Source organism: Aotus nancymaae, unplaced genomic scaffold (assembly GCF_030222135.1).
Source record: "Aotus nancymaae isolate 86718 unplaced genomic scaffold, 86718_ANA_hifiasm-v0.15.2.pri h1tg000033l, whole genome shotgun sequence".
Classification (NCBI taxonomy): Eukaryota; Metazoa; Chordata; class Mammalia; order Primates; family Aotidae; genus Aotus; species Aotus nancymaae.
The window spans coordinates 64,527,425-64,542,123 of NW_026988447.1; the positions used below are offsets into that span (position 1 = coordinate 64,527,425).

Genomic DNA, 14,699 nt, shown 5'->3' on the forward strand with positions numbered 1-14,699 from the left:
TTGTTCAGGCTATTTATAGGTGAATTTATCTGTCTAAGTGGTATATTCCTTTGAGTAATTTCTTCAACCGCAATATAAAATTTAAAATTAGGGTTATGTCATGGAAGTTAAGACTAAAACAAGGATAGCTAGAACAAAATGACTAATAGAAAAACGATAAGCTTCTATAGGCTGTGTTCCTGCTCCCTGTGAATATTGTGGGGTAGGGAGGTAAGACCAAGGGTGTGAAGTGCACCTCCAGAGGTGAAAAAGGCTTTTGACTTAACTTTCATAAAGCCGATGAAAATGCAGTTCTATCATTTCTGTATGTGCTGAAACCATTTCTCTGTGTGCTGAATATATCAAGCAGTTTCTATGTGCTATCTATAAACAGTTAGTGCTAAGAACTAACACTTCCAAGCATCTCAAGACTATAAAATTATACAGCAAATATACTCTATGTCATGACTTCTGAGATATTGGTCTCGTTGACATGCCAGATTATTGGTTTTTCTCATATTCAAAGAGCAACCTTTCAAATGTAATATAATTTGAGAAGTCATACTATTAACATATATTTACTGTAATGACATACCCAGTTTGCCCGGGATTTGAATATACCTTTATTATTCGAAGTCCATCATCTTAACTAACATGCTGTGTATACTCTATCCAGACCAAGTAACAACAAAAAGCAATGCTTTCCAAAGATGTGAATATTTTTTCCAAATTATCTTAGATGCTTGCTGTATTTTGATCTTTAACATAATACTGTATTTCCAGAGATGAAAACAATAAAATACAGGAGTAAAAATATTTTATAAATGCTAACAAATTACAATAATTTTATGTGAAGTAAATCTTTTCATAGAACAGAATCGAGTCCTTCATAATTCACTTTGAAAAATAATAATGAAGTGATGGTTTTGCCAACTCCGGTTGTTGGAGAAGACGGATCTCCTCATTCGTTTCCATCGAAGTTTTAAGAATTATTATTTAAAAGAAAGATATAACATGGAACAAAACATATTGCCTTCATGTCTGTGCCTTGGCCTGCCCAAATAGTGTTAAAATTTAGAGAAATAATTAAAATATGTGGATTTATGGTGCCCCGTTACTCTTAAGTATGTTGCAGTTGCTGGATTTCTTTAAAGATTATTGTCTTTCTTTGGAACTTACCTTTGTGTGTGTATATATATATATGTATACACTTATCTGTATTAATTATAATGTTTCAAATTTTATACTTTATATAGTATATATTTATGTAGAAAGAGTGCTTTATATCAGGAAGAATGTATACTAATATTGACATTTTAATACTTAATAACTTTAATGTGATGTAAAAATATTTAGCGAAACATCTATTGACCAGAGAGTGTCCATTAAATTTCATCTGGCAAAGTTAGTTTAGTTGGATTTAAAATATTATTAAATTTTAAATTTATACATTTATTCCTCATTAGTCTTCTCAGAAAGTATATTTCTCTGAAACCACAAATGCTTCTACCAGCCATCTTGAAAATTCATGCCATTGGTGAGAAGCAGATATAGTTAGTGAATGAATGTTGAGCTAAGGATAAATTGATTACAATTAGAAAATTGGTTGCAAATTCACGTTCTAATGATTGGTCAGCAGCAGTATATATGCAGTATACTTGTTTAAATATACTAGTCTATTGATTGGCAAACTATATGTAAATGTTAATGCAACTACTTTAATGTAGTTTCCTTTTTTCAGATGTTATAAATGCAAGTACATCTCTACCAATTGTCTCTACTACAATAAAAACATCTGTACTAACACCAAGCACAGAATCATTATGGAATCCTGTTATCACACCAACAATGGGAACAACTCCTAAAGGTAGGATTAACTGTTAGTAAATGTAGTTTAACTTTAACAAATAAAATTAGTAGTATGTATATAAATCAGCATGAGAAAATAATTTGGGATCTTATATCTGATTGTTATAAAGGTCGGTGCTATTTCATAATTTTGAAATTATGTGCTATTTGGGGTTGCGTACAAAAACCCGATATCTTTGTTGATAGTCTTTGAGATCACTTCCCGTTGAGAATGATTCTATTGTGAGTGTTACATACACAAAGTCTATTTTTAGAGAAGAAAGAAATTGCCATGTCCTAAGTCATAAAATATCTTTCTAAATATTCCAGTTCTCCACCTAAGCAGCACAGCCAACATGTTGAAACTGTATTAATAACAGACTGGTTTTGTTGCTTTGTGACAGATAGACTGTTGCATTGTGTTGATAATAGATTTAATTTGTAGGTTTGTAGCAATGTAATAATTATTGTTACTGGACTGACTGACAACTATATCATGTTTTCTAGCTAGGTATTTAATGAGATTACCTTATCATCCACAAAAAATGTTAAAAGCCATTAGAATCCTTCCATTAAAAAAGCAAGAGGTAATCGATGCAATGTATACTGCATCTGCCCATCTGGCAACACACATAAAATGAGGCGTATCACACAGGTCCTGTAATCAATGGACAAGAAAAACAGATTTGTTGATTGCCTTTGGGCAAAAACTCCGGTTAGAATACTAAGGACATAGAAAGACCAGAAAATCATGTATCTTGAGGAATAGATAACTGAAATTCCTACTACTGTCTTTTTTACCTCTTTATTCCCTCCTAATTTTCATTCTAAGACCAAGATCAAACATATGCAGAAGACCAATGAAAGCTGGTTTTCTGGACTTGAATAGGGTGATGACAAAGAGCATTATGACCATAGTCCATTATTTCTGCAATGTTTACTTATAAGATGATGACACCAAACCATTTCTAGCACCTTTACTATTGGGGGACCCCCATAGCAGAAAACTGAAGCACCCTTCTCTGAAGCGAGTGTACAGAATACTTGAGGTTACACACACACACACACACACACACACACACACACTCTTTTTTGGGACACTTTCACTGGTTTGTATTACCCATTTAATATAAATTGCACTGTTGTCTGTATCCATCAATAGTTATCCACTTGAGTGTTAAATTATTCACATATGATTATATAAAATGTAATGGGCCAGAGCAGTTTTACTTTTTGTTTATTGATTATTGTTACAAAAATAGACAGATATATCCCAAAGTAGAGAATACTATAATTAATCTCCATATGTCCATCTCCCCAAATCACTATTTATCTAGATTGTCAAGGTACTTTGAAGGGAACCCAGACTTCACGCCAGTTTACTTCTATACACTAAATATGCATCTCAAAAAGTATAGACAATTTATCACAAAGTTGCAAGCCATCATCAAATCCTCCAAATCAATAATACTTTAGTATCATCTGAGATCTATTCTGAGAAGTTTTAAGGGTTAAAATCTCAAAATGTAAATCTAGCAGTGGGAGGGAAATGAAAGGACGTCAGTCTATTCTGGACTCTCTAATGAAGGCTGCTGGGAGAGTGAGGTGGGAGAGAGCAGGCAGGAAAGGCAGGCTCTCGGGTCCCCAGCTGCTTGGATCTAGAGTGGGAAACAAAGTCTGTATGGGGTGCGGCTGAGAAAGCCGTCAGACAAATGGGGGTCTGTGGTGCTTATAGGAGAATGAGGGAACAACATTGCACAAAGAAGACAGAGAAAATAACTGCTTTTTGTCTGGCTTACTTGATCACCACCGTGTATCAAGGGTTAGATGAATGACACTAACTACACTTGATATGGCCATCCTCCTAAGGGCAACAGAATTAGTACACAGTCATAAAGATGATGGAGAATATCCCTCTTTATCTCGAATTCGTATGTCCTAAGCATTGTGTATCAGCATATTTGACTTCTTAATTTCAGGCCTGTGAGGCGCTTACATTTGGAGGAGTTTTGTACATTGTCCCATTCTCCAAAATAATCATTTTTAAAATTACTCAATAAAACCAAAAAAAAAAAAAGTGTCTGTAGTGAAGAAGTCCCTTATTCCTGCTTACTCATGGCCAACATGGTCCTCTTAGCCACGATGAAAGTATTTACCAAACAAATACAACATGAAGAAGCATGTTTACTTTCATTTTAAGACTTCCTAATCAGATATTTTTTGGTTTAAAGGTCAAAAGCTAGGTGGTCTAATAGTGCTTATGTCTTTCTAAATCACATAAATTTTATTTCTCTTGCCAATGGCAGAAATTCTATCATCAGAAAAGTGGAAAATGTGCAACTGAGATGAGAATTCTTCTTGCAGTAACATAATCACTGAAGTGGCAGAAGTGACTGATAGAGCTTTGCCTGGAGCTGGCCTTGTTTTCAGAGACTTGCCCAATTAGAGAAATGTGACTTGACCTCTTCCTAGATGTACATCAAGTGCATTGCACATTTTGTGCAAAGGTCAAATGGCTGGAGTTAAAATTCAACATTTGACAGATGTTGAATATCCCTATCATAAAATGAACTTAGGATAAAAAAGAAACTTGAAAATTTACTTTTTAAAATTAAAATGTTGATTATTATTAAACTTCATTTAAAAACATTTGATAGTCTAGTATTTTTAAATGAGTTGGATTATAATGCAGGAATAAACATTGATATTAACGATTTCTGCTACTAAACTAGACATTCAATTTCAGCTGAGGTCAGTAAAGGAGCCCGATGATTTTGGCCACCTGTCTCACACAGGCTGCTAAATATGGTGCTGTTTCAGTTGTACATCATCCTTGTAGAAACTAACTAGATACGACTATAAAGAAGAAAATTTTCAAAACATGATTGAAAATTTGTTGTATGATTAGTTAGAAAAAAATGAGTTTGGGAGCTCCATTTTCTCTCTAGTCTTTCTCGTTTTATTCATTGTCTTTCTGTTCCTTGTTATGTTTGAATAGAAAATAAAGTACCTGGAATATCTCTGTACATGATTTTTTGGTTTCTCCTTTTTGTAGAATTTTGAAATGGCAAAGTTGATGCTTTGCTTTTAGTTCATCATCACGAAATATAAAATGTTTACAAATTAGACATTTTCTTGAAACATTTGTGGCCTAAATAGAATTATCATTGTTCTCAAAGTTTGTTTTGGAAAATGGCATCAATGAATGCTAATTTAAGAAACAATTTTGCAGAGAGTAAAATTATGATATTCTGATGATTTAATCTTTTATAAACATTTATTGATTCAAAATGATATAATATCCTTAAAACGAAATAGCTTTTTGTCGTAATCACACAATATATCCATGCAACAAACCTGCACATGTGCCCCTAGATTCTAAAATAAAATTTTACAAGAAAGAAAAGAACAAAGAAGAGGGGCCAGGTGCTGTGGTTCGCACCTATAATCTCAGCACTTTGGGTGGTTGACGTGGGGGAATCACTTGAGGCCAGACGTTTGATGCTGCAGTGAGCTATGATCACACCACTGCCCTCAAGCCTGGGTGACAGAGCAAGACCCTGTTAAGAAGGAAGGAGAGAAGTAAAAGGGGAAGGAAGAAAGGAAGGAAGGAAAGAAGGGAAGGAGGGAGGGAGGAAGGAGAAAGACTATTACAGAGAGTGGGAGAGTAGGCATCAAACTGATGCGTCATGTTGACTACTTAAGGCAGGTTTGTCCCTTGCTTGATTTTCATGGGCTATATGAGTGCTCCATTATTTGGAACGACATAGACTAAATGCCTAGTGTATGCCAGGAATAATTCTTGATACTAAGATTTAAAACGTGACTAGACTCGGATACTGCCCTCAAGAATAAAGGAGGGCACCTGGCATAGAGTGGGAACTCAAAGGACATTTCATTAAAAAAAAAATTAACATAGAAGTTTTCAAGTTCCTTCATGACTTATATTCATTTAGAAGTTTCAATGCCAGAACTAATAAATGAAAAAAATAATAATAATAAAATGAAGAAAAAAGACATGCTACTCCTAGGTCCTATTGACCATGCCACTTTTCTCACAGGGAAAAATAACATGATTTGAAACATTAGAATTTAGACTTTTGCAGTAATTGTTTGCATGTTCAAAGGTACCTAAGTAACAATCTTCATTGAAAACTTGTTTTGGGGGCCCATTATGCAAAATGTGTGTGTGTATGCATGTAGGCCACCCAAGCGTTTAATATAATATATTCTTCAGACAAAACTAACTGGAAAATGGGAAAAATTAGAGACAGACAAAGGTGGGATGCCGGTCCATCTATAGATTTGACTTACTTTTACTTATGTATTCATTGACAGATAGCATGAGTTTATGATTAATAATAATGTAATCTATTTTATCAAACTAGGAACAACCAACAGCGAATTATCAACAGTTGCTTCATTAACGACAAGTAAGGAAGGTGAGTAATGATTCATTTTTCTACCATTAAAAATAAATATAACTCACATATCATAATAGTCACCCTTGTAAAGTGTGCAATTGAGAAGTTTTTAGTATATCAACAAGATCGTACAGCCACAACCACTATGAATTTCAGCACATTTTAATCTCCCCGAGAGGAGACTCCATATCAATTTCTAGTCACTTCCCACATCCCCTTCCTTCTTTGTGTTGCTTTATCTGCATTTTATAAATTTTGGTACATTATGTTTTCAGGTTAATTTATTGCAAAGTATTTTCTAATATTTCTTATGATTTATTCCTTGACCTCTCTATGTGTTCATGTGTTCTCATCATTTAGCTCCCACTTACAAATGAGAACGTGCAATATTTGATTTTCTTTTTCTGCGTTTGTTTGTTAAGGATAATGTTTAACAGCTGCATCCATATTCCTGCAGAGGACATTATCTCATTCTTTTTTATAGCTGCATGGTATTTCATGGTGTATATGCACCATATTTTGTTTATCCAATCTGTCATTGACAGGGCATTTAGGTTGATTCCATGTCTTTACTATTCTGAATAGTGCTGCGATGAACATGTGTGTGCTTCATAATAGAATGATTTATATTCCTTTGGGTATATACCCGGCAATGGGATTGCTAGGTTGAATGGCATTTCTGTTTTTAGGTCTTTAAGAAATGACTATACTGTATTCCACAATGTTTGAACTAATTTACACTCCCACGGTCTATAAGCCTTCCGTTTTCTCCACAACCTCATCAGCACCTGTTATTTTGTAACTTTTTATAGTAGCCGTTCTAACTGGTATGAAAGAGTATCTCATTGTGGGTTTGATTTGAAGTTCTCTAATGATCAATGATGTTGAACTTTTTTAATATGATTACTGGCTACATGTATGTCTTCTTTTGAAAAGTGTTCATGTCCTTTGCCCACTTTTTTATCAGGTTGTTTTTCCTGTAAATTTAAGTTTCTTACAGGTATAGATATTAGACCTTTGTTGGATACATAGTTTTCAAAAATTTTCTCCCATTCTGTAGGTTATCTGCTTATTCTGTTGATAGTTTCTTTTGCCATGCAGAAACTTTTTAGTTTAATTTCATCCCATTTGTCAATTTTTGCTTTTGTTGCAATTGCTTTTGGTGTCTTCATCATCTTTGCTCATGCCTATGTTCTGAATGGTATTGCCTATTAAACTACCATTGACAATCTTCAGAGAACTGGAAAAAAATATTTTAAAATTCATATGGAATCAAAAAAGAGCCCAAATATCCAAGGAAATCCTAAGCAAAAAGAACAAAGCTAGAGGCATTATGTTACCGGACTTCAAACTATACTACTGGGATACAGTAACCAAAACAGCATGGTACTGGTACAAAAACAGACATATAGACCAATGAAACAGAAGAGAGAACCCAGAAATAAGACCACACACCTATGCTGTATAATCTTCAACAAAGGTACTGAAAACAAGCAATGGGGAAAGGACTCCCTGTTCAATAAATGATGCTGGAATAATTGGCCAGCCATATGCAGAAGGTTAAAACTGGACCCCTTTCTTACACCATATACCAAAATTAACTCAAGATGAATTAAAGACCTAAATAAAATACTTATTTTATAATTTTATAGACTTTGACTATTAACTCTTTATCAGATATGTAATTTACAAATTATTTTTCTCAACTTTTAAGCTGCTTTTTATTTTGCTGATTGTTTCCTTTGCTGTGCACTAGCTTTTTACTTTGATGTAGTCCTATTTATTTACTTTTGCTTTTGTAGCCTGAGCTTTTGATGTGATATCCAAAAATAATGCTGAGGCCAATGTGAAGGAGATTTTCCCCTATCTTCTCTTCTGGAGGTTTATGATTTCAGGTATTACATTCAGGTCTTTTATCCATTTAGAGTTGATTTTTGTGTGTTGTGTCACATAAGGGTTCAATTTCATTATTCTGCATGTGGTAATACAGTTTCCCCAGTGCTATTTATTGAAGAGACTACTCTTTTCTTATTGTAATTTCTTCATGCCCTTGTTGAAAATTAATTGACCATATATGTTTAGATTTATTTCTGGACTCTTTATTCCGTTCCACTGGTCAAAAATACAAATCGTAAAGGTAAATTCGATGTATCTTGATGTTGCGATTCTCTTATAAATTAACATTTCTCCAGAAAAATTATGTTTGTGAAACCTAATGCATACATTATTGTCTAGGCTTATAGTGCAATTCATAACTGTAGATAAAAGCAGGTACATATTGTTATGTAGGGGAAAGTAGAAAAGTATTCAGATTTAAAGACCAGCTTTATGATTAATTTACTTTTTCTCTGAAAGTGTCAATTACTCATTGACAGTAGTTTGGAATAAACTATGTGTTAAACCTAAATACAACTGGAAAAATTTTCTCAACAAGATGTTAATATAACTATGATTCTCATTTCTTAAAAAATGTTAGTCATCCATGCATACGTTTTTCTCTCCTGAGACTAGGATTTGAAGCATTTCTGTATATTGGTTACTTTTAAAAATTAGTGACCGTGGCAGCATCTTTTATTCTATTCAGTTTGGGGTTATCATGAATATTTTAAAATATTTTGATTTACCTTCAAAGCATTGAAGCTTTGCTCCATGGCCTACTTCATGCAGTATAATTGACGACCTGTCCTACATTGAGTGTAGGCTCTAATTCCGCTCATTTGTGAAGTATATTACACATTTATAATAGGCAGTTCTCTAAGCAGAATCTTTGTCATTGCATCCCTGCTATTCATTGTTTTTTTCTCTTTGTATATTTCCAATCTGGCAGCCCTCCACATCTTTCTTAGATATATTTTCTCTTTCCTTCCACCAAGACTGTTGAGTCTGCTTGATACCAGGGAACTCTTTAGGTCTTCAGGATAACTTTTTCATGCTTTCCAATTTTAGTTCAGCTGAAGAATTCTCCAAAGATTTCTGGAGACAAATGACTGATGTTTCCCAAAAATATGTTGGAATTCCAGGGGGAAGCAAAATCTTTACCCTCCGGAGTTCCTCCATCCTCAAGCATTGAGTTTCTGTACCTTGGGTGACCCTTCCCATTTCCATGCCAACATGAATACCGATTTCTGCTTTCTTGCTATAATAAGGCATATCTCTACTTCACATATTTTCCTCTCAATTTAACATTTTATGATGCCTCTGCAATGTGTGGCCATTTTCACTCCTTCTCTCTCATATGCAGGATTAACACTGTAGACTATATTTGAATTTATTTCATTTTGCTTGCATAGTAATTCCCGAAGGCTTTTTACCTGAAGGAAAATATATTTATCCACTGTCTATGAGGTCTTCTTGCAAATGATCTCTTTTTCCAGCACAACTCCTTCAACTGCACTAAGAATTTGCATTACACAGTAGATGATTGTTGACATATAATGGAAGCTGACTGCACTTCTAGAAAGCACCAGCAACTCTTGGTCCATTCTACTCAGTGTTAGAGATCTACTAAGGTGCTTTCCCGTTGTCTCCAGCTAACATCACATCTAGCCAACACCAAGCATGCAGTAAATGGCATGTCTTCATTTTCCTCAGAAGCCCAGTGTTTCCATACTAGACTGAAAAAACGGAAGGGTATCAATTATCTTCATAATACTTAGGGAAATGCAGGCTGTTTCAAGTCATTTTATTCCGACGTATCTTTGAAAAGCTCAGCTTATCTTTCTGCTGTAAATTTTTCTTTTTTTCAAGAAAATGAACTAAGTATAATTAGAAGTGTATTCAATTTATGTGCTATGTCCTATTATCCCTCATCCCCTGACTATTCCACCTGCTTGAAAAGATTTTCCCAAGTGGCATGAGAACAATAGCGCCATACTTAATTACCGCCATATCCCTACCATTATTTTCCCAGGGCAGCCGAGTGATTAACTTTTGCATCAGAAAGGCTTAAATTCAGGCCATGGTTCTCTCCTATTACAAGTCACATGATTGTGGGGAAATTACTTAATTTCTCTGAGTCTTATATATATAACAATTTTCATCATGATTATTTAATTCTTAAGATTACGATGATAATCAAGTGAGATAATCTGCAGCATGTACACAGGAAAGTTAATGTCTATCCACGTTCTTTAAAGTAATTAACTATGTCACCAAAAGGTGAACGATAAAATGCTGGATTTCTAAGGCTTGGTCAGAAGACTTCTAGATATTAATTTTCAAGTTTTAGTTGGATATTAATAGGAATATTAATTAATAAGATGATCTGGTGGTTTGTTATACCCCTGATGACTTTTCATTCTTTTTACAGATTTAGGAATCACAACCACTGATGGCAGGCAGAATGAGTCCATTATTTCAAATGCAGCAGTAACATACCTTGCACTTCCAACTGCTGTTTCAACATTACAAAGTTCCCAACACAAGAGTAAGTACGAGGATTTGTGCTGAAGTGTTAAACTAGTGTGTTGCATAAGACTAGCTTCAGAATATTCTCCAGCATACACCTGCCGGGGAATGATGCTCTACCTAAACTGTTTCTTAGTCTCTACCCAATAGAAAATTATTGGGCAACTTCATCCTTCTCAGTGATACCCTTTCCACTGCAGCCACAAATGAATGGCTGGGAAGGAAGATTAATGCAAGGCCGGGAAATAATCTGTGATATTACCTGCACTAAAAGGACAGCTCACCTAACAAATTACACAACTTAGATGAAATGGGAAAATTGTTAGAAAGAAATAAATTGCTAAAACTGGCTCAAGAAAATATGGAAATCTGAAAAGACCTATAATGATTAAAGAAATTGAAATAGGAATTTAAAGTGTTCTTATGAAGAAAACCCCAAGCCAAGGTAGCTGATTGTCAATGCTATAAAACATTTCAGAAATAAATCACACCAACTCTTTCCAAACTCATTATTTTATTTTTATTTTATTTATTTTTAATTTTGCTTTGTTTAAATTTTATTTTTATTTTATTTTATTTTTTATTTTTATTGCATTTTAGATTTTGGGGTACATGTGAAGAACATGCAAGATTGTTGCATAGGTACACACGTGGCAGTGTGATTTGCTGCCTTCCTCCCCTTCACCTGTATGTGGCATTTCTTCCCATGCTATCTCTCCCCAACTCCCCACCCCCCGCTGTCCCCTCCCCTAGTTCCCGCCAACAGACCCCAGTGTGTAGTGCTCCCCTCCCTGTGTCCATGTGTTCTCATTGTTCAACACCCACCTATGAGTAAGAACATGCGGTGTTTGATTTTGTGTTCTTGCGTCAGTTTGCTGAGAATGATGGTTTCCAGGTTCATCCATGTCCCTACAAAGGATGCGAACTCATCGTTTTTGATAGCTGCATAATATTCCATGGTGTATATGTGCCACATTTTCCCTGTCCAGTCTATCATTGATGGGCATTTGGGTTGGTTCCAGGTCTTTGCTATTGTAAACTGTGCTGCAATGAACATTCGTGTGCATGTGTCCTTATAGTAGAACGATTTATAATCCTTAGGATATATGCCCAGTAATGGGATTGCTGGGTCAAATGGAATTTCTATTTCTAGGTCTCTGAGGAATCGCCACACTGTCTTCCACAATGGTTGAACTAATTTACACTCCCACCAACAGTGTAAAAGTGTTCCTATTTCTCCACATCCTCTCCAGCATCTGTTGTCTCCAAATTTTTTAATGATCATCATTCTAACTGGCGTGAGTTGGTATCTCAATGTAGGTTTGATTTGCATTTCTCTAATGACCAGTGATGATGAGCATTTTTTCATATGTTTGTTGGCCTCATGTATGTCTTCTTTTGTAAAGTATCTGTTCATATCCTTTGCCCACTTTTGAATGGGCTTATTTTTTTCTTGTAAATCTGTTTTAGTTCTTTGTAAATTCTGGATATCAGCCCTTTGTCAGATGGGTAAGCTGCAAAAATTTTTTCCCATTCTTTTGGTTGCCAATTCACTCTAATGACTGTTTCTTTTGCCGTGCAGAAGCTGTGGAGTTTGATTAGGTCCCATTTGTCTATTTTGGCTTTTGTTGCCAATCCTTTTGGTGTTTTGGTCATGAAGTCCTTGCCTATGCCTATGTCCTGAATGGTTTTGCCTAGATTTTCTTCTAGGCTTTTTATGGTGTTAGGTCTTATGTTTAAGTCTTTAATCCATCTGGAGTTAATTTTAGTGTAAGGTGTCAGGAAGGGGTCCAGTTTCTGCTTTCTGCATATGGCTAGCCAGTTTTCCCAACACCACTTATTGAACAGGGAATCCTTTCCCCATTGCTTGTTTTTATCAGGTTTGTCAAAGATCAGATGATTGTAGATATGTTGTGTTGCCTCCGAGGCCTCTGTTCTGTTCCATTGGTCTATATCTCTGTTTTGGTACCAGTACCATGCTGTTTTGATTACTGTAGCCTTGTAGTATAGTTTGATGTCCAGTAGTGTGATGCCTCCTGCTTTGTTCTTTCTGCTTAGAATTGACTTGGTTATGTGGGCTCTCTTTTGGTTCCATATGAAGTTTAAGGTGGTTTTTTCCAGTTCTGTGAAGAAAGTCATTGGTATCTTGATGGGGATAGCATTGAATCTGTAAATTACTTTGGGCAGTATGGCCATTTTCACGATATTGATCCTTCCTAACCATGAACATGGAATGTTTCTCCATCTGTTTGTGTCCTCTCTTATTTCGTTGAGCAGTGGTTTGTAGTTCTCCTTGAAGAGGTCCTTTATGTTCCTTGTTAGTTGTATTTCTAGGTATTTTATTCTCTTTGTAGCAATTGAGAATGGCAGTTCATTCTTGATTTGGCTCTCTTTAAGTCTGTTATTGTTGTATAGGAATGCTTGTGATTTTTGCACATTGATTTTGTATCCTGAGACTTTCCTGAAGTTGCTTATCAGTTTCAGGAGATTTTGGGCTGAGACGATGGGGTCTTCTAGATATACAATCATGTCGTCTGCAAATAGAGACAATTTGACTTCCTCTTTTCCTATTTGAATATCCTTTATTTCTTTTTCTTGCCTGATTGCTCTGGCTAGAACTTCCAGTACTACATTGAATAGGAGTGGTGAGAGAGGGCATCCTTGTCTAGTGCCAGATTTCAAAGGGAATGCTTCCAGGTTTTGCCCATTCAGTATGATATTGGCTGTTGGTTTGTCATAAATAGCTTTTATTATTTTGAGATACGTTCCATCAATACCTAGTTTATTGAGGGCTTTTAGCATAAAGGGCTGTTGAATTTTGTCAAAGGCCTTCTCTGCGTCAATTGAGATAATCATGTGGTTTTTGTCTTTGGTTCTGTTTATGTGGTGAATTACGTTTATAGACTTGTGTATGTTGAACCAGCCTTGCATCCCCGGGATGAATCCTACTTGATCCTGGTGGATAAGCTTTTTGATGTGCTGTTGCAATCAGCTTGCCAGTATTTTATTGATGATTTTTGCATCTATGTTCATCATGGATGTTGGCTTGTAGTTTTCTTGTTGAGTCTCTGCCGGGTTTTGGTATCAGGATGACGTTGGTCTCATAAAATAATTTGGGAAGGATTCCCTCTTTTTGGATTATTTGGAATAGTTTCAGAAGAAATGGTACCAGCTCCTCTTTGTATGTCTGGTAGAATTTGGCTGTGAACCCATCTGGACCTGGGCTTTTTTTGGGTGGTAGGCTCTTAATTGCTGCCTTGCCTTCAGACCTTGTTATTGGTCTATTCAGAGTTTTGACTTCTTCCTGGTTTAGGCTTGGGAGGAGGCAACTGTCCAGGAATTTATCCATTTCTTCCAGGTTTTCTAGTTTATTTGCATAGAGTTGTTTGTAATAATATCTGATGATGGTTTGAATTTCTGTGGAATCTGTGGTGATATACCCTTTATTGTTTTTTATTGCATCTATTTGGTTATTCTCTTTCTTTTTTATTAATCTGGCTAGTGGTCTATTTTGTTGACCTTTTCAAAAAACCAGCTCCTGGGTTTATTGATTTTTTTGAAGGGTTTTTTGTGTCTCTATCTCCTTCAGTTCTGCTCTGATCTTAGTTATTTCTTGTCTTCTGCTGGGTTTTGAGTTTTTTTTTATCTTGCTCCTCTAGCTCTTTCAATTTTGATGATAGGGTGTCAATTTTAGATCTCTCCTTGCTTCTGATGTGGGCACTTATTGCTATATATTTTCCTCTAGAGACTGCTTTAAATGTGTCCCAGAGATTCTGGTATGTGGTGTCTTCGTTCTCGTTGGTTTCGAAGAACATCTTTACTTCTGCCTTCATTTCATTGTTTATCCAGTCAACATTCAAGAGAAAATTGTTCAGTTTCCATGAAGCTGTGTGGTTCTGGGTTGGTTTCTGAATTCTGAGTTCTAACTTGATTGCACTGTGGTCTGAGAGACTGTTTGTTATGGTTTCCATTCTTTTGCATTTGCTGAGGAGTGATTTACTTCCAGTTATGTGGTTATTTTAGAGGTGTGATATGGTGCTG

General features: G+C 35.4%; 1 protein-coding gene across 9 annotated transcripts in view; it reads left to right on the forward strand.

Annotated features, from left to right (window-relative positions):
• EMCN (endomucin) overlaps positions 1-14,699 on the forward strand; it is a 113,999-nt gene that overhangs the window by 40,423 nt on the left and 58,877 nt on the right. For all 9 annotated transcript variants that reach the window (XM_012436547.2, XM_012436546.2, XM_064384056.1 and 6 more), the window contains exons 2-4: positions 1,721-1,846; positions 6,216-6,269; positions 10,561-10,677. In XM_012436547.2, the coding sequence (XP_012291970.1) occupies positions 1,721-1,846; positions 6,216-6,269; positions 10,561-10,677 (297 nt within the window). The remainder of the gene's footprint in view (positions 1-1,720; positions 1,847-6,215; positions 6,270-10,560; positions 10,678-14,699) is intronic.